This window comes from Cucurbita moschata, unplaced genomic scaffold (assembly GCF_002738365.1).
Source record: "Cucurbita moschata cultivar Rifu unplaced genomic scaffold, Cmos_1.0 Cmo_Scf00015, whole genome shotgun sequence".
Classification (NCBI taxonomy): domain Eukaryota; kingdom Viridiplantae; phylum Streptophyta; class Magnoliopsida; order Cucurbitales; family Cucurbitaceae; genus Cucurbita; species Cucurbita moschata.
In genome coordinates, this window is record NW_019268531.1 from 4,171,388 (window position 1) to 4,198,282 (window position 26,895).

Genomic DNA, 26,895 nt, shown 5'->3' on the forward strand with positions numbered 1-26,895 from the left:
AAAAAAAAAAAAAAAAAAAAAAAAAAAAAAAAAAAAAAAAAAAAAAAGAGAAACGAACCAGGAGGAGCATGCAGTAGTAGGTAGCGACGCCGGCGAGTGCGACGCCAAATGATCCAGCACCCCAACCAGCGATTCTGAAAGCATAAGGCAAACCTAAGATGCCGGTTCCGACGACGGAGACGATGATATTGCCAAGAGCTTGAAGTGTGGAAGTAGTTCGCGGAGGAGAAGAATGGAGCAGAGGGATTTCTACAGCATCGGTGGGCAGCTCCATTGTTGGCTCTGGTTCAAGATGAATGAAGATCATGTACGTCTCTTTTTACGGCCTTAAAAGAAAAAATAAGTAAATATTGTTACAGTTATTTATTTATTTATTTATTTTAATTGATTTTGCCAGCGTTTTATGGCTGAGGCTAATATGGGTATGATTTGTCTCTCATAGTGCATGACGCTGTTTTGAATCCCTTTTATACCATTGGTTTAGATTCGCTAGATTCTATTTGGGTGAGTTTCCATTTTTTTTAATTATTTTTAATTATACCATCTACATGCGTATCTCAATTATTTATCTCGGGATCTGCCCCCAAATAGATAAAGAAGCTCCGTTCAAAATGAGGTAGAGAGTGATCGTTAGCTAAATGGAGTCGGGGGTGAGGGGGGCGGAGTCGGGGCAGATATTGTATTCTCTGTTCCTATTAGGGTCATACTAGAGATTATATTCTCTGTTCTACTAGGGTCGGGGTAGATATTATATTCTCTGTGCCTACTAGAGTCAGGCTAGAGATTATATTCTCTGTTCCTACTAGGGTCGTGGACAGATATTATATTCTCTGTTCCTACTAGGGTCGGGCAGATATTATATTCTCTGTTCCTACTAGGGTTGGGCTAGAGATTATATTCTTTGTTCCTACTAGGGTCTGAGCAGATATTATATCCTCTGTTCCTACCAGGGTCGGGCTAGAGATTATATTCTCTACTCCTACTAGGGTCGGGGGCAGATATTATATTCTCTGTTCTTATCAGGGTCGGGCTAGAGATTATATTCTATATTCCTACTAGGGTCGGGGGTGGATATTATATTCTCTGTTCCTACTAGGGTCGGAGGTAGATATTATATTCTCTGTTCCTACTAGGGTCAGGCTAGAGATTATATTCTATGTTCCTACTAAGGTCGTGGACAGATATTATATTCTCTGTTCCTACTAGGGTCGGGCTAGAGATTATATTCTCTGTTCCTACTAGGGTCGAGGGCAGATATTATATCTTTGTTCCTACCACGGTCGAGGTAGAGATTATATTCTCTGTTCCTTCTAGGGTCGTGACAAAGATTATGTTCTCCATCCCTACTAGATGTCTCGTTATTTATCTCAGGATCTGCCCCAAACAGATAAAGAATCTCCGTTTAAAAGAAAAATGAGGTAGGGAGTGAGGAGAGATGTCTCGTTAGCTAAATGAGGTCGGGGGCAGACATTATGTTCTCTGTTCCTACCAGGGTCGGGCTATAGATTATATTCTCTGTTCTACTAGAGTCGGGGGCAAATATTATATTCTTTCTTCCTACCAGGGTTAGAGCAGAGATTATATTCTCTACTCCTTATAGGGTCGGGGCAAATATTATATTCTCCATCCCTAGATCTCTATTTCCCGTCCCAAATACAGTTGAAAAAACTTTGTTTAAACCAGGAATGAGGGAGTAAATGAAGAGAGATTTTTTTTCGTGAGCCAAACGAAATTGGGACAGAGATTATATTTTTCTGTCTCCTAGATCTCTGTCTCACCTTACTCACTTTATATAATATATGTCACCGTAGAACTAAGGTTCGAAACTAACTTGTTTTATTTATCAAATATTATTGAATTTGTTAGTATATTTTAATATCACCATATTCTCGAGCTTCTTGGATCACGTTGAGAGAAATGTTTTAGAAAACGTGAGTGAGAAAATATGTTGAAAACAATTTCAAAGAAAGCAACGTTATAGGCTAAAGGCGATTAAGCAGCAACAACTTTGATAGCATGTAACTCGGGTAGGAAAAGTTGACAACTAGTTACATCTCTCTATAATACATTTTTGGTATTTTAGCCGTGACGGGTGTAGACATGATTTTGGTGACCAATCATACACCTCATATTAACACAACAAGAATAACAAAGGTCTATCTAGCATGAAAGGGGGTAAAAGAGGTTTGGAACGAGTATATGGCCATGGACAACACGTCCTGGACAAACATGACTGATGTAACGGCCCAGATTCACCGCTAGCAAATATTGTCCTCTTTGGGCTTTCCCTCAAGGCTTTAAAAAGCGTCTACTAGGGGAAGGTTTCCACACCCTTATAAATGGTGGTTTGTTCTCCTCCCCAACCAACGTGGGACATCACAATCCACCCCCTTCGGGGACCAGCGTGCACTCTTTCCTTCCTCCCATCAATGTCGGACCACCCCCAAATCCACCTCCCTTTGGGGCCCACCCAACGTCCTTACTGTCACACTGCCTCGTGCCTACCCCTCTTCGGGGAACAGCTGTCGAACCGCCCCCAAATCCACCCCCCTTTGGGGCCCAGCGTCCTTACTGGCACACTGTCTCATGTCTACTCCCCTTTGGGGCCAGCGAGAAGGCTGGCACATCGTCCGGTGTCTGGCTCTGATACCATTTGTAACGGCCCAGATCCACCACTAGTAAATATTGTCCTCTTTGGCTTTCCCTTTTGGGCTTTCCCTCAAAACTTTAAAACGCGTCTACTAGGGGAAGGTTTTCACACCCTCATTTCATAAATTGGTGATTTGTTCTCCTTTCCAACCAATGTGGGATATCACAACCGAGACATCCGACATGTCGCCATAGGCACCACGCTTGGGACAAGTATGACTGTGACACTTGTCACGCATGCTTTGTTATCTGAGTCATAGACGGAGAAGAAAGAGTAGAAATTTTACATTCCCGTGAATTAGGGTCAGGAACTAGGCAAGGTAGAGATCAATGATTAAAAAAAAAAAAAATTAAATGACTAAATATCTTTATAGTTGTAATTAAATAAATAAAAACCAACGATTTTGTAATTTAAAAATAAATGAAATAATGTTAATTTAGCCCAAAATTATATTTAATCGAAATTATATTTTTCAAGTAGCAAAACATTTAAACCTATTTTTCAAAGTTAAAAAAATAAAATAAACGCTTAATTTTTTTGTTTTTAAAGAAAAAAAAACCCTAATGAGACCCTATAAATACGACGGAACCAGAACCCTAGGGTTCTGTAACTACTTGATCTTATCAGAGCCGGGACTGAGAAATTGTGAATGGCGGTTCCATGGCTAATGCCTCGATTCCCTTTCTCTTCCTCTCGATCATGGCGGAGCCACCCTCCCTTCTTGCGAGGGCTGCTTTGGAGGCTTTACTATGGCTGAAGAGGAGAGATCCATGGGGAGTTCTTGGTATTTAGTCGGCCTGATTTCCCTCTCTCTTTTGTTCCAGCAATGACGACTGCCTGCTGTCGGAGCCTCCGTTCTATTTGACTCGGCGATGATGGCTTCGCAGGCTTGTACCATAAACAACACCGCCTTTGGTTTTTGCGCTTTTCTTTTTTCTTTCGTTCTTTCTCTGTTTATGTGTGTTTTAGTGCTGATTCCAAGGCTTAGCTTCCGTTCTTTGTTTTCTATGCTCATAAGCTTCCATTCCTCTTTCGTTTATGAACTGATTTGGTGTTCCTTTCCTTTCTATTTCCGTCTTCGATTACAGCAGTCTAGAGATTATCACTTCTTTATACTTTAGTTTTATGAACTGCGTTGAGATTTTGAAGAAAATTTTATGTTGTTTACATTACATTTCGAGGTTCAATTAATCTAATTTGGAGGTTTCTATTTTTCTTTGTAAGTTACAATGAAATGCCCTGAACTTTATTATTTGTTGCAATTTTACCTGAAATAATTCGGTAGTAACTGGTTCCAAACACTGTCACATTGTGAGTAAAATCCGATCTACGTCCCGAATTCACATTCTCCATCTGAACAGATTTTTCTAGTTTTAAAAATTTTATGTAAGCTGAAAGTAGTACCGTTTTTTAATTGGAGTAATTTGAAAGTTTCGGTGTGTTTTGTTTCCTAATTGTTTTTTTAAATAAAGTCTTTGCCTTCTACTTTTGGTCTTTCTTCTGCTATTACCAGATGTAGAACACAATTTTTGAAACACAATTTTTGCTTCGTATTGAAAATTGATTGCAGCGGTCATTGCCAGCCTTTTCAGTCATTTGGAATGGTTTTCTTATGAATATTCATTAGCATCATGAAGATTCACCCCTTTTCAGGTGCATGTAAAACCACTTTTAATAGTCATCGTAAAAGCCTTTACCAAGTTTTTGATTTATGACTGGTTGGAGAAGATAGTGGCTTGTTATTGGAAAAGTTTCTCAGGGACAACTATTTGCTTAGGAGGACGCCTAGCCGGATCACTTCAAACTCTGAACATTGGTGAGCTGTACAATGTATCAGACTCGAGGAACTTTCTCATACAAAAATCCAGTTTCAAACTCTCTTGAAACCATAGTTGATGAAGAAGATCAATTATAATATGTATGTCGAACTTAGTATTTGAGGGATCTTTACGTCAAAACTGGCTGGTTTTGGATTGGGCTTAGAGTGGTGAGCTGATTATACTCGAATGTGTAGGCCATTGGGTCATGGATTTATAGTGGCTTTCGTTTCTCTTGTTAGGTTAAGATGGTGTATTATGTATTATGATGCGTAGATTGAATAAAGTTGATAAATTTGCATATTTTATGAACAGTTCCAGCAGAATTTAAGGGTTAAGAATAGCCCATCTTCAGGGGTTAACTTAATTCCTTGTTTGGTTAGCCTCTAAAATATGTAGTTCTAACCCTTTTGTGGACTGTAATTTTTAACCACCAAAAAGTTTGGCAAGCATTAAGCTGTTTCTTAATTCTTTTCTTGCACAAACTTTTCCTCAAGTCTCTACTCATTTTACTCTCGTTCATGGTTGTTTGTGGAGTGGGACGGTGTTGTTTGATATGGAATGAGGCAGCTTGAGTGGCTTCCCAACTAAAAATTGAGATCATCGTTAGTAATTTGTTAGTATATAGGGAATGCTTCTCGGGTTTCTCTGCTAGCATATACTATCATCTTTGGGTTTTCATTTTCGGGCATTCCTTTAAAGTTTTTAGTTCTTAAAAGAGTTCTTTTGAGTTTTCACTCGAGGGGAATTTTAGATTGACTTCCCCTACAGATTTTGTTTTTAAAATGCGTGAGCTAGGTTCTCTTCAAGGTTTTTAAAATTTAAAACGTGTATGTTAGGGAGTGTAATTAACCGGGCTAGATGAACATAATGTTAGTGTTGATAGGACAGCTGGATCTGGATGTTGTTAACATCAAAGACAGTTTTGTAGGTTGAAGCCAAATACACCCAAGTTTATGTGACACATCAATGAGGAGATTTATACTTTGGAGTTACCTAATGATAAAGGTGTGCCTAAGGCCATTTCATTATAAAATTATATTAAACATTTGGTTCTATGGTGTAGTAGTTAGCACTCTGGACTTTGAATCCAGCGACTTGGGTTCAACTCCCAGTAGGACCTTGATCTTTTATTTTTAGACCTGAAATCGTCTTAAGGGCACACCTTTATGATTGAGTAACCCCCTAAAAAGTGAAGAGTCAAACTCAAGTCGTTAGATTCTCCAAAGTGTTAACCACTACAACTCCTTTCACCTTTAGAAAGGTCCTATCAAGAGTCAAGCCCAGCACAATAGAACTAAATGTTTAATATCAATCTTATAATGAAATTGCCTTAAGGGCTTTATTATTGAGTAGCTCTTAATAGGTGAAAAAACCCATGCTAGGAAGGTCCTACCGAGAGTCAAGCCCAGGTCGATGGATTCAAAGTCCGGAGTGCTAACCACTACACCATAGAACCAAATGTTTACTATCAATCTTATAATGAAATCCCTAGGTAACTCTAAAGGGAGTGTAATAAAATCAAACTAGATTAGATTTTACGGCTGGATTCAAAGTCCAAAGTGCTAACCACTACGCCATAGAACCAAGGGTTTAATATCAATCTTATAATGAAATGACTTAAGGTCACACCTTTATTAAACCAGGCTAGATTTAAAGTGACTTTTGATTGAGCAATCCTAAAAGGTGAAGGTCTTACTAAGAGTTGAACCCAAGCCGTTGGATTCAAAGTCTAAAGTGCTAACTACTGCTCAATAGGACCATATGCTCCATATCAATCTTTTAATGAACCCACCTTAATGGCTTTTTAAAATTCAAAAACAAATTGAACTAGACTTTTGAATGAACAACTTTAAAAAGGGAAAGGTCCTACGGAAAGTTAAACCTAAATCATTGGATTTAAAGTCTAAAGTGCTAATCACTGCACCACAAAATCTGATGTATGTCTTTAATCTTATGATGTCATCATAATGGATTTTTAAAATTAAAAAATAAATTTATTAAAAATTGAACACAACTTAACTCAGTTGCCTCATTTGCGGCGAAGCTTCATTGCCGACCCCTATGAACTTGCGTTGTGCTCAATGTGGCACTTAGCCAGCACATGTCTCAATTGACTCCAACTTCTTTGCTCGCCACAATTGGCATTAGTCTTCTCATGTGAATGGCTCTTTAGATGGTACCAACCTAGTACACCTTCTCGTATAAATGGCTCTTTAGATGGTACCGACCTAGTACACCTTCTGTTCATCTGTTGCCTAGAGCAGAACCTCAAGTCCTTGACAAATGAGATTTCTACTACTTCTTGACACGTATAAATCTCCTCATCGATGTGTCACACACGACACTCCAGAGCTTGGGGTGTCTTGGCTTCAACCCACAAAACTATCTTTGATGTTAACAACATAGCTACCCTGTCAATACTAACATAGTTGACCTACATAACGTGTATGTTTGGGTTTTCCCTAAACAGGGTTCCTTCTCCACCAAGGGTGGATCAATAAACAATAATTAGTTATACTATAAATATAAATTTAATCCGTGAAGTTAATGTCTATTTGGTATCTAATTTTCTAGGACATATTAGACACAATATCCCGTTTAGAGTCCTATGAAATACTTTTAGAAGCTTAGAGATCAAATAGACACAAATCTCAAGGCTAAACTTGTAATTTAACCTCATAATTTCTCGAGTCTACGAAGTCCGTTCCATCGTGGTAGTAGATCCATAAGAATTCGCAGCTCCCAGGATGCATTCCTATATTTTATAGCCTCATTCATATCAGAATTCCTTGTCAAAGCTATCTTTAAAGAAGGCTCTGTCCTGGCATTTTAGAGGATTTGCTAGAATCCATCAATCTTCTCCATTTCTCAGCATCACCATATTTCCCAGCTGCAGCAAAAATGTTAGACATGAGCACATAATCACCTCCATACGCGCCCTCCATGTCTAATATCCTCCGTGTTACCCGCTCCGCAATCGACACGTAACCGTGAAAACTACAGGCACCCAAAAGTGTCCTCCAAATAACAACATTGGCTATCTCCGTAGGTATCTCCAAAGCTATTCTTTCAGCTTCTTCTACCCTCCCTGCCCTTCCCAACATGTCTATTAAACTCCCATAGTGCATTATATCCGGCTCTATCTGATACTCCTCAACCATCTTCTTGAAAAACTCTAGACCTTCCTCAACCAGTCCTCCATGGCTGCAAGCACTTAGAATGCTCAAGAATGTGACCCGGTTCGGCTCGTGGCCTTCGTTCTTCATCCTTTCAAAGCTCTCGACAGCTTCTTTTCCCATTCCATGCATGGTAAATCCTGTGATTATCGACGTCCAAGTCACCAGATTCTTCCTTTCAGCTGACATTTCTTCAAACACCATTGATGCACTACTAATACAACCACATTTTGAATAACAATCAATCAATGAATTAGCAATGCGTACATCAGACGCCTTAAAGCCTTTCTTCTCTGCATAAGCATGGACTGAATGACAAATCTTAAGAGCCCCAAGATTCGAAATGGAAGGGAAAATCGTTAGAAGTGTTATTTCAGTAGGCTCCATACCATAATGAGCCACCATTTTCCAGAACAAATCCGCAGCTTCCTCATGCTTGTTTAGACGAGTATAGCCATCGATTATGGCAGTCCAAGACACAACATTACGCATAGGCATCTGATCAAACACCGCACGTGCCCGTCCAAGCTCACCCAACTTAACCAAACCAGTAATCAAGACATTCCAAGTGACAGAGTTTCGCTCAGGCATTTCATCGAACACCTTGAGAGCATCAAGCAAAAACCCACAAGCAGCATACATACGTACAATTGCAGTCTGAACATAAACATGGGAAGGAAAGCCTACCTTGAGAGTGAGAGCGTGGAGTTGAAGACCAGGTCCGGTGAGCTCCAAATCGGCGCAAGAATGGAGGAGGAAGGAATAGGCAAAAGTGTCGTAGGAGGGGGGAGTGTGAGGAATGCGGCGAAGGGGTTCGTAGAGAGGGTAGCAATGGAGCAATGTGTTGCAGAGAAGGATGAAATTGGCGGTGGCGTTGAGAAGTAAGCCGGAGGTGATGATGAAAGAGCGAATTTGTTGGGTTGCTTTGTGGGAGGTGGCGTATTTGATGAGCTGAGAGATTAAGAGCGGCGGCGGAGAGTGGCGGAGAGATTTGTATGCGGCGGAGGGAGAGATTGAATAGAATTGAAGATTTTGAAAGGGAGAGAAAGATTGAGCGGAGAGGAACTTACATCGCTTCCATAAGCTCTGCATACTTGGGAAATTGAAGGCAATGATCAGTCCCATGCGCCCATGATTCTCAAGCTTACTAGCTACCACTATGGCTGCTCGAGCCAAGCGCGGAAGGACTTGTCACCCAAGTCCACCGCTAATCGATATAGACCACTTTTGCCCTTTACGTATCACCGTCAGCCTCACTGTTTTAAAACGCGTCTATTAGGAAGAGGTCCACACCCTTACAAGGAGTGCTTTGTTTCCCTCTCCATTTGTAATGGGATCTCACAATCTACCCTCCTTAGGGGCCATCGTCTTCACTGACACTCGTTTCTTTCTCCAATCCATGTGAGACCCCCTACCAAATCCACCTCTTTCGGGGCCCAGCGTCCTTACTGACACACCGCCTCGTGTCTACCCCTTTAGGAGAACAATTTCTTCACTGGCACATCTCCTTGTGTCTGGCTCTGATACCATTTGTAATATCCCAAGTTCACCGCTCGCAAATATTGTCCTCTTTGGACTTTCCCTTTCGGAATTCTCTTCAACGTTTTTAAAACACGTGTGTTAGGGAAAGGTTTCCACACTCTTATAAAAGTGTTTTGTTCTCCTCTGCAACCGATGTGGGATCTCATATCCACTTTATCTGCGGAACCGTCCCAAACAAAGAGGGATTCCCTTTAAGACAAGGAAAAACATTAGATAAATGGAGTTGGGGAATAAATAAGTGGCAGGAATGGGGACGTCGTGAAGACTTAAAAATTGTATTAAAAATTATATTATTATTATTATATATAATATATATATTATTAAACAAATGGATGTTGATCCTATTATTTGATGGACCTCTATATTAAAACAACAAGTTGTTTTTAAAATTTTTATATTAAATTTAAAAATTGTGTCTATTAAATTATTTTAAATAAATTTATAAAGCTTTAATTTGTCCATTTTTTTTTGTTAAATTAAAATTTTAGTTTTTGATTTTATAAAATCATATTTAATAGATTTTATATTTTAAATTCTAAAAAATCTCTTATAAATTTAAAATTTAATATCTCACATTCTCATTTGCCTTTTCCAACAAATTTTTATTTATTAGAGTCTTAAGTATAATTTTTAATATATTTTTAAATTTTTTTAAAAATGTATTTTTTAATACCATTTTTTAAACAAAATATTAATATTTACCGAACAATATTTTTTAATTTTTTTTTCAAAAAATTTAAAGGTATAATTGAAACTTTTAAAAATTATTTTCGAGTATTTATTAATTAAGCGTAAAAATGACTCGGGAGAGAGAAAAAATAGAATTACCAAATACTCTAAGACTTAAAGTCAAACCTAAACCATAAGTTAGGCAAACTACTTTAATAAAATAAATATAATAATTTTCTATTTATAAAATAATATTATTTTATTTTATTTTATTTATTTTTTGATAGGTAACATGTCAGCTATGCAATAATATTATGTCACTCAGTTGCATTTCTTGCTTACATCACCATGACCTAATGCCCAATTTTAATATTGCCTATGGTTGTTGACAATTCAGCTAACATGATTATAAAAAACCGGTACGAAATGTTCGAGACAACCCTAAAGGAGAAATATTCAAGTCGGGTTAGGAACTACCGACGTCGACATAGCTTACTGGGTTAAGATTTATATCATCAATCGAGGTTCGAGGTTCTGATCCTCACTTCCGAATATCTATTGAACAAAAGAAGAAGGTCCAAGGGTAGGAACTCGAGAAATGAAACAGTAGTGAACAAATATTGATTTAGATCGACAATTTGAATTAAATGACAAAATTTAACTCCCGAGCTTTCAGGGTAGTGTTTAATAGAGATTCCTACACTTTCGATTTTGTATCTAGTAAATCTTGTCGTATTTTAAAGTTTCTAAAAGGGTCATCGACTTACTGAACATAGAATTGAATGATCACTGACTCTCGGGGTTTTTTTTTTTTTTTTAATATTGAATATAATAAGGACGTATTAAAACTCGACCTTAAAAGTTGAGGGACTAAATTTTTAATTTAACGAGCCATTTATGGAGAAATATATTAATACATTACCAGTTGAAGTATGTTCGGGATTGAGAATTAAAAATAAAAAATATAATAATAATAATAATAAAATATGGTATTTTGGTTGGTGGGGTTGGAATTATGGTGCAATATAAATATGGGGGTGTTTGGGAATGGAGATTGCTTAAGATGGAATGGGAGTAGCACAGCCATTAACTCGGATTTCTTAAGCTTCAAATTACAATATCGAAGAAAAACCGGCCAGGATTGCGCAGAGGGCGGTTTATTTGACCTAAAAGTAAGAATTTCAGCCCCAAAAAAACCGGTGCTTTGCTTTTAATGGAAACTTCCAAATTCTTCTCTATTCCTCTTTCTTCTCTCTCTCTTTCTTATTTTCAACTCTTACGGTGGTTCGGTTCGGTTCGATTTTTTTCTGATCGAGAGTTGATGTAGGTTACCCGTCTCAATACTTATATATAAAGAAAAAAGTATATGAAATTACGAAAGCACTGTTCTTATGTTTGAATTGAACTAACTGGTAGATACAATGAAAAACGAGAATGGGACGATTGAAACTCTTAGTAACGCTCTCGTTTTACAGTTTGTGTTTACTGTACTTCTATTCCGTTACGTTTCGTGTTTTTTACTATTTTTTTTTAATAAAAAGGAAAAAAATAAATACTTATTTAGTAATTTGTTCGGGGTTGATACTCGTCTTCTTCTTCCTTTCGACCCTACATGCCTAATTTTTTGTTCTTTCGATTATGGCTTTTAAATTTACTTCCCGTCTAGAATTTTACGTGTAACAGATGTCCATGAATTTAACGGTAAAAGCTTTCAAAAGTTGTTTTAAAAGGGAAAAAAAAATCGAACTTTAGGGGTTATAATGAAAATTGTAAAAGTTCGAGGGTATAATTGAAATAACCCAAAATATGTGAATTTTTAAGGGTTTTTTTTTTTTTTTTTTAACGACTCATGTCCAGAATCTAGATCAGGATTTAGCAACTGATAGTCCCGACATTCTTCTGCATTCCCTGCTAGATGGTCACGTTACCTACTGTTTGCTTATGCAGTATTGGTTCATTAACGTATGTATATGTATAATATATATATATATATATATATGTTTATTTATTTATTTATAAACATGTAAATTAAATAATAAATAAATAATAGGTTAGTTTTGTATATTAATTTTAATATATATATAAACGGGAAAAATTTCTTCGTGATTAACTCAATTTCCATGAACTCTCCTTGCATAATCTCCATCCGGATCCCCACAAAAATGAATAAAATTGTTTTAGGGGTGGAGACCGAAACAAGTAGCGAGAGCAGGGACCGAGATAAGGATGAAGAAGCGTTCGAATCTCACCGTTCTTAAATTGTTGTATTAACAAAACAAGGCTAAAGGTGAAAATCTCATGCACGGTTCTGTCGAGGGGCAATAAGGATGACTTATTTGTCAACTTTTGCACCTCGATGACATAATCGTTTATAGTCACTCACAGAAGGTTCAAAACCCCCTTCCCTTACCCCATCGAGAAACAGAACGTTATTAAAGCAAGTCCGTACTGAGTAAAGCTTAATCCTTTGGACCTTTCAATTTCACAACGTTATTAACTAGGCGCTCGAAACCCTAAACCCGTGCACGTATTGAAGAACTAAAAGACAAGAAATACGACCCGAACATCTATATAATTTTCCTCTATCATATATATAACACAAAAAATACAATGGTTAAAATCAAATACATAGAAGCTATATACAATGTCACATTGCTACATATCAATACAATCAACAAACCAAACCCATGAAAGTTCTTCTAATATTCCTTCCCAAAAAGGACTATATAACCGAAAAAAAGAATAATAATTAGCAATCAATTAATCCGTGTTTAAACGTTCAATATCGGAAATGCCAATTTAAAACAAAGCATCGCCATTGTTCGATCGTATATCTACTTTCAATTTTCAGTAGTCCCAGAACTCGAGAGTTGCCTCGTTGTCGATCGACGATGATATCTCTGGTGTCACACCGCTCATCGTCGACCACGAAACTTGTTCCATTTTGCACTCCATGGCTATTGTTGTCGTCGTCGTCGTCATTGGCATTGTCCCACCGATGCCTAGTTGATCGAATGAGAAGAATTCGTCATCAGGGACCGACGGTGGATATGAAGAAATCATTGTCGTTGCGGTACTCGTTGCCGAAAAAGGCTGATGATAATGGTAATCATTTGTGTAATTATCGAACGGTCCTGATAGCCTCCAGTTGACTTCACCACCATTGAATCCACCACTGATCGGGGTACGAGCAGCGACGGGATCTATTAGAGGTGGGAGAGAAGAAGAAAAATCAGAAGTTTGAATCTTTTTCACCACTCCAACTGAGGTCGTTATGTTCTTGTGAAAAACCCGACAAACAACCCAATCAGCCTGTAAATCAAATCGAAATTCATAAGCAATTCAAATTCAAATTCACATTCAAATGAATTGTTTTTAATTAAACAAATAAATATTAACAAGCTAAAATAAAAATTAAGCCAATGAACTTACCTTAATGGGCTTGGGAAAACCAAGAAACTGAAAGAACTTGGGTTCGAGTCGAAATTCATGCATGACCCAATTGGTCTTTTCACCTCTGGGAGCTCTTCCTTTGTAAAAAACCAGCGTTTTCTTCATACCAGCCAGAACCGTTCTTCCCTTGAGAATCTCCCTGTCTTTTCCGGTCGCCTTCCAGTAACCGGTCTGAGTCGCCCGGTTCGTTCTCATCCCGGTCGGATATTTCCGGTCTCTCTGGCAAAAAAAATACCATTCTTTTTCCCCCATCTTAGCTTTATCTGCAAAATCATAAATAAAAATTATTACAAAAAATTCAAAAAATACCCATTTTCTCCCTATAATTAATTAATTAATTAAATTAATTTTCACTAAATAATTTAATTTTAAAAAACCCAACATGAAATGTTTATCAAAATTAAAAAAAATTAAAAAAATGAAATTAAAATTGGGAGAAATTTGAGATTTAAGAAATAGGAAATGAAATAAATCTCAAATTAATTGAAATTCAGAGAAGAAGGAAGAGACGCACGTGGCAAATCCCACGGTTCACACTTATTCAGGTCAGCTTCTCCGATGGCGATGGCAGTGAAGGCGGCGTCGGTGATCTTATGTGTCAGGTAATAAGTGACGATCTCCTCGTCAGTGGGGTGGAATCTGAATCCAGGGGGCAAATCCAAGGCGGTTGGCGGTGGTTCCTCCATGCCGGAAATTTAAGGGAAGCAAAAAATGATCGGAATTGTCAGCTCCGGTGAAGAGACGGCGGAGAGACTTGATCGGAAGTTGAGAGAGAGAGAGAGAGAGAGAGATTGTTGAATAAAAAGTATATCAAGGGGAGCGGAGAGACGCTTAAATAAGGAAGGTTCCGTGGCCACCAAGGAAGATTTCGATCGAAGCTTTGAATTGGGTGTTACTATGAAATTGTCTCTTTTTTTTATATATATTTATTTATGACGTCATCTGATTGGTTCAAATTTCTTAGCTTACCATTATTGAACTAAAATATTAAAAAAAATTAATTAATGAAATTCAATTTTTTATTTAAAAACAAAACACCATTAAAGGTGCTAGCAAGATAGAGCCCTTTTATCGGGATCAGCTATAAAATATCAGGTTGATTATCGTTATTTGAGTCATAAATACATTTAATGAACAAAAAATTAATTAAGAATAAATTCGAATTAGATTGAGTTGATCGGGTTCGTCAGATTATCGAACTTCTTTTAACATTCCCGCATCAAATTAGGCGAAAATGCGAGGGGTGTCGGGGTGTCGGGGTGTTTGATTATTCTTAAATAGAAAAGCTTTTTATTCTAAAAATATATATATTTTTTAAACAAAAATCATTTTATTTTGTATTTTTTTTTATATTACAAAAAATAGGTGAAATTAAGAGAGGGCTTAGAATGTTTCCAATGTCAATGGGACCCACCTAACCTTTTGCTTAATTAAACAAAACCTTCCAAGAATTTCATTATCTAATTTAAAAAATAAGAAAAATAACAATATTATTATTATTATATGTGACCATGACCAAGTCTAAAGTATTAAAATATAGCATTTTGGAATAATTGATTAATTACTTTTATATATATATATATAGTTTAATCCCTAAAGTATTAAAAATTTATTAATTATATATCTCTATATTTCTACGATCGTTAAAATTGTAAAATGATAATTTGAAGCAAATAATTAACAAAATTTATACTTATTTTTCGTTTTTGGCATAGCGGACCCCAATAGGAACTCGCACGACGGGCTATTAGCTCAATAGTAGATTACGAAAATTTAACAAAAATACCTTGAATTATATCATTTTTTTCGTATGTATTAAATCTTCTTTACTTCTAATTAAACCCGAGACTGTATTTTTATCTTGAATGTTTTGTGACACAATATCTACCAACTCAAAAGTGTGAATAGATCTGAAAATATAATTACTAATGAAACAATACAAAGTTAAGAATGAGAAATAGAATTGGGATCGAAGATTCAATCTTCATTCATATTCATATTCACAACGTTTAAATAGGATACAAGCTACCAACTAATACATACAACTAAAATAAAATAAAATATACTGATGGAAAATATATTCCATAACTAATATTTTTTTTTTCATATTAACGGAATATCTTGACTAATTCAAATTTTCAATAAGTTGCATTAAATTTTGACAAATAATTTATAATTTAAATTATTAGAACGTAGTAATAGTTGACTAAAATGTTCATCCAGGAAGAAAAAACCCGAGATAAAATTGAAAATTATAAAGTATTGAAAAAAAATGTGTAATTAATTTTGTATGGATAAGGATAGACATTTGGAAAGGACCAAGTGAATAGAGAGAGAAATTAAATAAAAATAAAAATAAATAAGTCAAAAATGAAGAAAAATATTGCAATTATTTTAATTAATTAATTAATTAATTTAAATGTTTGGTTTCCAAGAAACTTCCTATACTTGATGTTCCATTTTCTCAAGTATGCTTGGAAAATTCCGACGGTGAAAGCAAATAAATCCATTAACAAAATAATTTTAAAATATTTTTACTTTTTAAACTTTTCTAATATTAAAAAAATTAATATATATGTATATATATATATATATGTAAGTAGAGATGCCCGTGGAGCGGGGAGAGACGGGACAATAAGTCTTTCCTCACCGTCCCGATTCTTCTCGGGCATCAGATTCCCCATGGGAAAAAATTCTTCGTTTTTAATATTTTTTTATAAAAAAATATTCCTTTCAAAGAATTTATTTTCTGCCTAATTTATATTTTTTAATATAATTTTTATTAAAAAAATTATTTTTTTTTAATAAAACAAGTGATATTTTATTATTCAAGAGCAAAAATTAAGTGGTAAAAAATTGCTATAAATGTTTTTAAAATTTATTCATAATTTTTCTTTTTAAAAATTAATGAATTAAAATAGACATATTAATTCCCAACAAGACAAAGCAATTAAAACATATTTATGGTAATAATGTTTCTAATTTAATTTCTTAACTTTAATAAATTCTTAAATTCTAATAATTTTCTACCAAAATTTTGCTTTTTCTCCGTTAATTAATAATAAAACATATATTAAAACATCATTTTAATTTAATACATAATAATTAATATAATTTAGAAAAAGACATATCCACCTATTAAATTCCAAATGATTTTGTTACGAATAAATAATTAATGTATAGTTTTTTTTTAATTATTAATTATGTTTAATATATTTATGGTATCTATTAGTCTATTTATTAATAGGGGGAATATTTTAATTTCAATTATAAACTTTTGACCTCTTATTCAAAGACATATGGGTGTGCTAGCGAGGACGCTCTCTATAGACGCGCTTTAAAACTGTAAAACTGTCAACGATACGTAATGAGCAAAAGCGGATAATATCTGTTAGTGGTGGGCTTGGACGGTTACAAATGGTATCAGAACCAGACATGGGACGATGTGCCAGCGAGGACACTGGTCCTCAAGGGAGTGGATTGTGAGAAGAGAACGAAACATAAGGGTGTGTTAGTGAGTATGCTCCCTAACAGACGCGTTTGAAACCGTGAGGTTGACGGTGATACGTAACGGGTCAAGGTGGACAATATCTGCTAATAGTGGGCTTTGACTGTTATATGATCAACTAAGATGTATTGAGTTTGACTGATAAAATGTAAGTAACGAAGTTAGCTGATAAGTATTACAACATAATGAGCTGTATTTAACTCGACAAATTTCGTATGATTGGGACGTGTAAGAGTGGTATATGAAAACCGTACTTGCAATTATTTTAAACTATTGGCTCGATCGTTAAAATTTTCTAAATTATTAATATTTTCGTCAATTTTGTTAGTTCAATAATAAGTGGGGTTTGAAAGATTCTAATTTCCGACCTTTTATATCATATATATTTCTTTAAAAATACCAAAAGTTGTATGACTTTTCGTCACCATTTTTTACCTTTTTAAAACGAAACAGCTAGCTATATCTAGCTCATCACAGTTCACCACCTCCCTTTTTAGGTACGGAATATTCTTCCAAAATTCCGATTTAGAATTGAAAAGCCCGAGCGTTTACAATTTATAGTATACGGGTTTGTTTGACCTAAACTACGAGTTTGCCAATTTATAATCTATGTACTGGATTTAGAGATATCCATTTTGTAACGGCCCAAGCCCAAGCCTACCGCTAGCAGATATTGTCCGCTTTCCCTTTCAGGCTTCTTTTCGAGGCTTTAAAACGTGTATGCTAGGGAAAGGTTTCCACACCCTTATAAAGGTGTTTCGTTCTCCTCCCCAATTAATGTGGGATATCACACATTTAACCTGTTCAGTCGACAACTCAACTCGAACTGACGTGAAATTCTCGTTCAAGCAAAAAATGTAAGAGGGAGTAGGGAGAAATTTCTCTTCGTTAGCTAAATGGAATCCGGGATAGAGATTATATTCCCCGTTCCTCTCACCATCCTTAGTCCCGTCCCATTCCCGGTTCTGTCCAACTTCTTCAATGGATATCTCGAACTACCCCATATAAAATTAAAGCTCATGCTAGACAAATGATAGGTTGAACAACCTCGAGCTTTGTAATTTCTTATTATCACTATTTAACTTTATTTTACTCGTTGAATATAATTTATTTTAATTGATATCAGCAAAAGTCGAAAGGATAAATAATAAAATTCAACGATCAAATCAAAATATTGAATTGTTTTTAGAAGGTAGGTTAGTCAAATAATGATAACATTTTAAACGAGGCACAAATAGTGATAATAACTTCGTTGTCGTCGTCGAGATAGAAAAAATTTTATTTTTTATTTTGAAATAATGACAAAATCATGAAATTCCATATAAATAAACAATAAGAAGTGGGACAGGGAAAATCAAAGTCACAACCATTTTATTATATCATATTAATTTTTTATTATTCAATCATTTGAAATATGAAAAATACTTTAAAAAATGGGACCATAGGAGAATTAAAATACTATATTATATATATATATATATATATATATAATAAATTTAATTATTACGTTTAAATAATTAAATTATAAATAGATATCATTATTGAAGTTTTAAATATATTTTCAATACAATTATTAAGATTTAAGAATTTTTCATAATTCAAAAAAACAAATTAAAAATATATTTTAACCAAAACTTAAAAATAAATTAGAAAAATTTTCCATGAATTTTTCTATTTATTTTTGTTGAATTAAATTGTTCGTAAAAAATATATATATATATATATATATATATATATATAGTAGTACCACCACGACACCGATTCTCGTTCTTTTTCCGAGCCCCCTATGCCAGCCGTGACTTCGACTTTGAGTATGATGAATGAGTGGAAAGATCTTTATAGAAGTTCCCTGTCCGATCCAACCAAAGAGTTAGTATCTCAAAAATCAATCATATATATTAGGGGTAGAACTGCGAGTTCATAAAAGACTTGCTGCCCCTAACCGACGCGAGTGACTAAGCGCGAGAAGAGCCATAACGGGCGAATTGACTACAACTCATCTTTTTTCGGTCTATTTGCATCAGGCTACATATACATATATATGTAAAAGTGGAACGAAGCGTAGAAGGGGACGGAAAATATAACATCTGTCTCTGACCCATTTAGTTAATGAGGATAAATCTTTTTTCTCGTCCACTATTTTCCATCCCATTTATTATTTTTAAATTTTAATTTTTTTTAGAGATTAAATAAAATAATGGAGTGCATAGAAAAATAGAATTGGATAAATAAATAAATAAATAGCATTAAGAATTTAAACAATTTATTTTAGGGATAACTTTTTATTTATTTTGTAAATAAATTTTTTAGTAAATAATTTATTTTATTTTTATTTTGAAATCATAATGCGACTTAAACAATAATAATAATTTGACGGGTGAGAAATGTCATGTCAATTTGACATTAGACTTTAGTCACGTGAGTGGAATCTTAGCTAAAGATATAGCAGCTTTCAATATGATTTTAAATAAGAAGAGGTACGGTTATTTGACAAGTGGTATTCTCTACTAAAAACAATGTCGAGAGACCTATTGTTTCGTGGATCTTTCCATGGGAATGATCAACGGTGCCGTGTGTTGTGCTGTGCTGTAACCAGTATGAGACAACAAACTCGAAAATGAAAGAGCCTATGAATTTTTATTATTATTATTATTAAAATTATAATATATAAACATAATTTAAATGTTTAAAAATTTATTTTTTATTTTTGAAATTTCTAAATAGAGGAAATAGGCATATATTCCTAAAAATAAAAAGAAAAATACATAAATAATAACATATTTTTAATATATATAATGTGAAAATTTATTTATTTATTATTATGATAAGATTGAAAAGAATAATTAAAAGAAAAAAAAAGAAAGAAAACGCGTGGGGACACTGACACGCCCACCTGGCAGTGGAATTTTTTCGGTGTGAAATAAAAAAAAAATAGAATCTTTTTATTTATTCCTAATTTATTTTTATTCGTATTCTTGTAAATTCAAATAAATAGAATTATTCGATCGAGATACTATTTGCTATAACGAAACTTTCGAAGTCTTATTCTCGAGCCATGAAATTTCATAGAACCCGCCAAACCTTAATAACAAAAAAGTGTTTTAGAAATGTTTGTAATCGTGTAAGTATATCGATGAACTAATGGATTGGATTGAATAATTTTTTTTAATAAAGATTGAACTTTATAATAGAGGTGTTCAAAAAAACTCGATGACCCGAAAAACTCAATCAACCCAACTTGAGTCGGATTGGGTTCAAATAAAGTAAAAGTTCATCCATTAGATTGGTTTATGAGTTTTTCTAAAACTAGCACGATAACTAGTACACCAGGGGTGCGTCTTTCTTGGTCCTCTCAATGCTCTAACGCCCACACCGAATATGGACTGAACTGTTTCATGACGTTCTGAACCCAGCTCACGTACCGTTTTAATGGGCAAACAGCTCAACCCTTGGAACATACTACAACCCCAGGTGGCAAAGAGCCGACATCGAGGTGACCCACGAGTCCTCTTAACGTTGTTTTTTGTGGAAAAAATTTACCATCTGAATAATAAATTGAGTCTAAAAGATGTCCAAACTCAACCTCCAAACATCCCGGCTTCTCAATATTTTTCTATTTCATATATAATATTAATAATCTCTTTCTTGCCCACCTTTTTATTCACTCCAATGAAACTTCAAAGCTAATATCCATTTTTTTTCTTTTTATATAAAAAAGAAAAAACAAAGGAAGATGTGACCTATGATCACATCATTCATTGATGACAAGATATGAGAATATATTTATTGAATTAAATGTAAATTATCGTGTTAGATATTGAACCGAACCGACTCGTGGGTTAGCATGTTTGAGTCATATTTGTATCATAGAATCAATCTAACACGGAGGTGTATCATGTAGTTTTTATATATTAATAAAAGTATTTTTTTTTATTTTTAAAATATATTTCAATAATTTAGATATCCCAGTTTTTAAGTTAATTTAAAGTTTTTAATTGTGTTAAAAACTAATAAAATTTAAAAAAAAAAATCAAATACTAAATGAAATTTTATAATATAATGATCTTTTCAAGTGAAAGTAATAAATATCAAAATTTTAAAATAAATTAAATGGAAAAATAATTTTAGTATCATTTAATTAAAACAATCTAAAAATATATATTTTAAAATAATTAAATACTTTATTATTCAATACCTGACCCAATTTAGGCCCAAACTTCGGTCTAATGTCCTGCTAATCCAAACTCAAACAGTGTCTTATCCTAAATGATTTTTTAAATTGTTGGTTAATTAAAATTTAAAAAATAATAATAAATAAAATTGAATAAAATTAATATTTCAAGTAATTTGAGTAAGAAAGTAATTAGACAGTACGTTGAAATAAGTCGTGACAGGATCGAGATTCTTCTTGGTTCTTGTCTCAAAGAAGAAATAAATTTTAATTCTCATCTCTACCGACGAGACCGAGACAAGATCTTGTGCTAGAAGACATAACTCAATAAACAATACAAAAAAGTAAATAAAAGATCGAGAGACCGAGATCGAGACAGAGACAGGGTCAAGGTCAAGGTCAAGGTGGAAAATACATTCCATCCTCATAACTAAAATTAGATTGAAAAATACATTCTATGAAATTTCTTTATCAATTTCAATAATTTTATTAAAAAGAATAAAAAATAAACCGAAGAGTTGAATATGCTTATAAGACCGTGTAGTTTAAGACATGTACTCGTTCCCTTAAAAACGAGACTCAATTTCAACATAGAAGTTAGATAAAGGTCATAGGCTTGTTGTTCAAGTCTATGTACTCCAAATATTGTACTATAGTCAAAAAGTAAATCCATAAACACATCCTTTTCAGTAGAGACGCTAACATGTGTATATTCACGAACTTGACTATGACAATATTGAAATGCGATAATTAATCTTTTTAGTTCAATCCGTGGCCTAAATATCACAACCATATACATTCAATATTTTTAATAGAGTATTATGTTTTATATTTAAACTGTATAAGATTTTAGTTATAAGATAGGATAATTAAAATCTTTTAAAATAAGTATAAAACGAATGACCCAACATGGAAATAAAGAGTTGGTGGTGTTCATTCCTGTACTCTACTCTATTTGTTCGGGACACCAACCAAATTTCGAGTTGGTCCAACAATCCAATCTAACACGACCCCCGTGTGCTCCGTTATCATAACATATCCTATCGTATGGTTGTATGTTGTCAACTGATCAACCGGGGCTCGTACCAAAATAGGACATGGACATAGATTGATATCATGCTAATACTTTACATGGACATAGATTGCGAGTGAGTGACCTCACACACACCAAACTAGCATCCAAATCCATGCTAATTGCTAAAGCCAAACCCCAAATTATATTCATATTCCACACTTGAAATTCATAAAATATGGCTTCTCAACACCCAAGAGAATACCTTTATTTTCAGCGTCGCATTACCCATTCCACTGCATAGCATACCCCCTCCCTCCTTTTATCTGTCTGATCACATCCTCCTGTTTGTACCCCAAAAAGATAAAAGTAATCAGTCAAAGTTTCAAATTTTCAATATCGAAACGAAATATCAATCAAGCTCAGGTTGTTCTTAACGTCAATTCAAGCATAGTTCGGTGACTAACTTACTGATTACCATATCTAAAGTCAATAATTCAATTTTGTATCAATCATAGATGCAAATGGAACCTAGCCACAAAACGCCCAATTCACTTGTAAAATGCTACAAGGACCATCTCATGTATACCCTGGACTAATTAAAGATTATTAGCTTCAATTCATAAAATCAAAGCTCAAGAATGAAGTCAACTCACTAAGCTAAGCTAGCTTAAACCTCCTTTAAACACGTATGATATATTGTTCATGTAGTTCATAAAAATTGTAAGATCTTCCCATCTTTCCAATGTCGATCTTCGACGTGCCTCTCAAGATGGTGTTTTTATGGCTTTATCATTCTCGAGTCGGATTCCATTTTTTTGGAGGCCAAATATTAGTTTGGGCATCATGGACTAAGATGCTATCTGGAGTTCTATCTCAATATCTCAAAATCAATTAACAATGTGAAGAATAGCATGCAAGTTTTCCCATCTTTCTAATGTAAGGTTACCAACATGAATGATCTCATATTTTTCTTCTATATAATAAGATAAATATATGAAACCATCCTAGATAAGAAATAAAAAAGAATTCCAGTTCGAGTTTAGTCTTCAAACGGCAAGTTTGTGTATAAAAAGTTCTTGAATTTCAAAAAGTGTCTAACGGGTCCTTGAATTTTTTATTTTGGGACTAGTAGGTAGATCACTCGACTAAAAGAATTTATGAACTAAACCGACTCTATTTGTATTTTAAACTAAAGTAGAACGAACAATCTAATTCTTGTTTAGGCTTCAGACCCAGAAATTCAACAGCAAGGAAAACGAGAGAATGATTTCAAATCAATGCAAGCACAGTTTTATTTGGCATAAAAGGGCAGTAGGGGCAAGAAAAAGAACTTACAGTAGGGTACGATCTTCCATAGTTGGTTCTCTCCTTCCTTCCATTTCCAAAGGACAATTTTGGTGCCGTCGTGAACTCCACCAGAGTATTTGTCCCCATGAAAAGCATCAACATTCAACGCAATGTTATTCACCATCCTTATGGATCTGAACCCTTCCCCAAAGTCCTGGCTCTGTGTCCACAGTACCGACTCGTCCACCACGTCAGGGTTGTATTGTATCAGCTGTACCTGCATTGTATTTACCATGTTGGTTCGTTTCGTGAGTCCGTTTTGATTGTAGGGGCCGTTTTGGAGTGACTTTCTAACGTCATTCCAAACAGAACTAATGTCATCCTCACTATCCAACCGAGTTTAGTTGCTTTGCTTCACTCAGTTTGGTTGGGTATTAGGATTTTGGCATTCCATTTTGTTACCTTTCGTGAAACAAAATTCGAAAGCTTTACCAAGAAATGTTAAATCCCCAAGATGCAACCAATGAAACTTGATCACAAAAAATGCCGAACCCAGGCAACATAATCATCTTAACCCAACCGCCACAAAAGCAGAAATTAAAAACAGCAATTACAGGCCAAACTAACCAAAACAAAGACTCAATCCACCTACTACACTCATAGTCCACCGCTAGCAAATATTGTCCTCTTTGGACTTTCCCTTTCGGGCTAGGAATTTAAAACATGTCTACTACGAAGAGAATCTAGCCCCTACTCCGACTAGTGTCTCGCATCCTTCGGTGAGACGCTTTGATACCATTTGTAACGACCCAAAGCCCACCGCTAGCACATATTGTCCTCTTTGGACTTTCCCTTTCGGGCTTCCTCTCAAGGATTTTAAAATGCGTCTACTACGAAGGGAATCTAGCCCCTACTCCGACTAGTGTCTCGCATCCTTCGGTGAGACGCTTTGATACCATTTGTAACGACCCAAAGCCCACCGCTAGCACATATTGTCCTTTTTGGACTTTCCCTTTCGGGCTTCCCCCTCAAGGATTTTAAAACGCATCTACTACGAAGAGAATCTAGCCCCTACTCCGACCAGTGCCTTGCATCCTTCGGTGACTGGCTTTGATACCATTTGTAACGACCCAAAGCCCACCGCTAGCCGATATTGTGTCTTTGGGCTTTCCCTTTCGGGCTTCCCCTCAAGGATTTTAAAACCCGTTTGCGAGGAGAAGTTTCCACACCATTAATATCTGCTAGCGGTGGGCTTCAGGTCAATACAATTGGAACCAACACAAGCATAAGCTAAGTAGTAATTGCCATGTACTTATTCTCATAAAGTCAGATGATTCAAATCCTTGTAGCCACATTTTTTGTAGTTTTGACTCAAAAACTTCAGGAAAAAAAAAAACTCATCTAGGACAGATACAAAAAACACCACCATGCTCAATTCCCATCTGAAAACTTACAGAAAACTCAACAAGTGGAAACCAATATTTATTGGGAAGGAAATGATATTACAAAGGATCAAACACAAGACCACTTGCTTTTGATACTAAGCTAAATCACCGATCATCCAAAAGTTTAAGCTAATGAATGACAGTAAATTTAATTATAATCAATGCTTTTAACATATCTCACATTCAACTTTAGAGAAGATAACAGTACTTCCTTTTATCCTCTCAGGTATACATGATCCACTTATATTTAATTAATTTCAACCCAGATTTATTTTATTTTGATCAAGAACACGTTTCACTTCATTGTTAGATTAAATATAATAATAATTCTTTTTTCAGGATAAAATCTCTTAGAACTTATAATATAAGATCTTGACTTCTAGTGGAATAATTAATCAATTTATACCATAGAATATTTCAAAAAGCACGGTAAGTTTACACCATAGGGTATATGATTTTCTGGGTTCTGTAAATTCATCCATCATTCAGTAACATCACGGAGAATTTCAATTTCCAGAAAAATTAAGACGAACAGCGGCAATAGAATGAGAGGAAAAACTTACCGGATGAGTATCTCCGACGGAGTGCTTCATCGCCTGACCGGTGGCCTTGTTGACCAGAGCGAAGGAGGGGTACCCTGCCTCATCCTTAATCCTCGTACTGTACTTCTCATCCTTGAACCAGTGCTGAAACATTCACGATTGATCAACGCCATTAAAATCAAAGAGTAAAGAAGAATTTCAAAAATCGAATGATCTAATTACAAATTAAGGCGAAAACTGGAAGTGATCAAGGGTTAAATCGATCATACTTGAGCAGGATCGTCGGGATCGGAAGGGACGAGGATGACTTTGCCGTCGCGGATGGCAAGGGAGAAATTAGGGTTTGCTTTGGTGAAGACCTTGACAGTCGGCTTGTTGGAGAAGGAAGAATTGGAATTATGAGAGTGGTGGTGAATAACCGAGGGGAAGTGTGAATGGTGAGAGTGATGGTGCACGACCGCCGGCGGCGATCCAGAAGAGTAGCCGTAGTCGGGAACGGGCGGTTCCGGAGGGAAATCGGAGTTGAAGGCAGCGTAAGACGGCCGAGGCGGCGGCGGTGCCTCGTCGTAGTGAGTGTGGTGGACGGAGGAAACCATTGGCGGGGGCGGCGCCCCGTCGTAATGAGTGTGGTAGACAGAAGGAACCACTGGCGGCGGTGGATCGGAGTACGGAGGACGATATCCCGGCGGAGGATAACGACGTTCGTCGTCCTCTTCGTCGTCACGGCGATGGTGGTGATGAAACGGGAAGGACATTTTTTCCGATCGTTGTGGTTTCTCCGAGGGGATGACCCGTCACCGACTGCCAGTTTAATTTAATTGAGAATTTAACCAATAATAATATGACACGTGTCGATTTCATGGGTAGGTTCTAGAATTCCAGCACCTCGTTTGTAAATGACATGTATGCTAAGAAACTATTGCCAAATAAATAAATAAATAAAATTTTAAATACACGTGTCATATTAAAACTATATTTTATGTATTTAATTTTAATTTTGAATTTTGAATTTAAAAAAATATAATTATAAAAGATTAATTTTCAAAAATAAATATAGGTTTAAACCCAATAAATATTATTTAATATGTAGGCAGGCAGAAGATCAAATTCTCAATCGAAAAAATTATATTTTTTTTAATACAATAAAGTATGGAATTTGAACTTCCGATCTTCAAAATAGGCACGTGGTAATTATCATTGAGCTATGCTTATATTGAACAAAATTGTGATATAGTTTTTTTAAGAATTATCAATAATGATTGAGCTTACTCTTGAACTCGTAAAAAGAGTGGTATAGTAATTGGTCCTTCAAATAAAAAATTAGCTTTATTTGATGTCTCGGTTTTAAAAGAAAACCCAATTCATTTAAAAATAATACATATTAATAAAGTCGTAAATTTTATCTTCATTGTTTGGGTATATCGACTAGCCGTCAACCTTACCTAGAAATCATATAAAAACGAGTTTCAAAATTTATCTGGCTTCGACTTTTCCTGTGATATGATCACGTTACTCAAAGCTAGCTTTTAATAGTAAATATTATTCCCACTCAACAACACGAATGCTCCAAGTAAGCAAAACATGTTTTAACTTTTTGAGTTCTTATGATTGAGCCAT

General features: G+C 35.0%; 4 protein-coding genes and 1 non-coding gene across 5 annotated transcripts in view; 1 reads left to right on the forward strand and 4 right to left on the reverse strand.

The window, feature by feature from the left end:
• LOC111453876 (amino acid transporter ANT1) overlaps nucleotides 1-315 on the reverse strand; it is a 4,601-nt gene extending 4,286 nt beyond the window's left edge. The window contains exon 1 of the mRNA XM_023095161.1: nucleotides 59-315. Within this exon, the coding sequence (XP_022950929.1) occupies nucleotides 59-307 (249 nt within the window). The 5' untranslated portion in view covers nucleotides 308-315. The remainder of the gene's footprint in view (nucleotides 1-58) is intronic.
• A 5,203-nt stretch (nucleotides 316-5,518) lies between these two features.
• TRNAQ-UUG lies at nucleotides 5,519-5,590 on the forward strand. Its single transcript has one exon. It is a non-coding gene; the product is annotated as a tRNA-Gln (tRNA).
• Nucleotides 5,591-6,967: 1,377 nt separating this feature from the next.
• Nucleotides 6,968-8,801, reverse strand: LOC111453023 (pentatricopeptide repeat-containing protein At1g09220, mitochondrial-like). Its single transcript, XM_023093942.1, has one exon. The coding sequence runs from the start codon at nucleotides 8,769-8,771 to the stop codon at nucleotides 7,275-7,277; it is 1,497 nt and encodes a 498-aa protein (XP_022949710.1). The 5' UTR covers nucleotides 8,772-8,801; the 3' UTR covers nucleotides 6,968-7,274.
• A 3,667-nt stretch (nucleotides 8,802-12,468) lies between these two features.
• Nucleotides 12,469-14,120, reverse strand: LOC111453448 (NAC domain-containing protein 92-like). Its single transcript, XM_023094569.1, has 3 exons — nucleotides 13,825-14,120; nucleotides 13,290-13,573; nucleotides 12,469-13,169 (listed from the first exon to the last, which is right to left on the reverse strand). Exons 1-3 carry the CDS (start codon nucleotides 13,994-13,996, stop codon nucleotides 12,705-12,707), a joined length of 921 nt encoding a protein of 306 aa, XP_022950337.1. The 5' UTR covers nucleotides 13,997-14,120; the 3' UTR covers nucleotides 12,469-12,704.
• A 7,845-nt stretch (nucleotides 14,121-21,965) lies between these two features.
• On the reverse strand, nucleotides 21,966-26,077 carry LOC111453449 (ricin B-like lectin R40G3). The gene is made up of 4 exons (XM_023094570.1): nucleotides 25,548-26,077; nucleotides 25,300-25,422; nucleotides 23,340-23,568; nucleotides 21,966-22,345 (listed from the first exon to the last, which is right to left on the reverse strand). Coding segments are annotated over exons 1-4 (840 nt in total). The 5' UTR covers nucleotides 26,034-26,077; the 3' UTR covers nucleotides 21,966-22,343.
• Nucleotides 26,078-26,895: the final 818 nt, after the last annotated feature.

Bases quoted from the DNA above. Each gene is read 5' to 3' on its own strand.
- LOC111453448 (XM_023094569.1), bottom strand. From the start codon at position 13,996: ATGGAGGAACCACCGCCAACCGCCTTGGATTTGCCCCCTGGATTCAGA. The intron at 13,574-13,824 runs GTGCGTCTCTTC...ATGATTTTGCAG, and splicing joins TGAACCGTGGGATTTGCCAC to ATAAAGCTAAGATGGGGGAA. The intron at 13,170-13,289 runs GTAAGTTCATTG...TTTGATTTACAG, and splicing joins GTTTTCCCAAGCCCATTAAG to GCTGATTGGGTTGTTTGTCG.
- LOC111453023 (XM_023093942.1), bottom strand. From the start codon at position 8,771: ATGGGACTGATCATTGCCTTCAATTTCCCAAGTATGCAGAGCTTATGG.
- LOC111453449 (XM_023094570.1), bottom strand. From the start codon at position 26,033: ATGTCCTTCCCGTTTCATCACCACCATCGCCGTGACGACGAAGAGGAC. The intron at 25,423-25,547 runs GTATGATCGATT...TGAATGTTTCAG, and splicing joins ATCCCGACGATCCTGCTCAA to CACTGGTTCAAGGATGAGAA. The intron at 23,569-25,299 runs GTAAGTTTTTCC...AATACAATGCAG, and splicing joins CCGTCGGAGATACTCATCCG to GTACAGCTGATACAATACAA.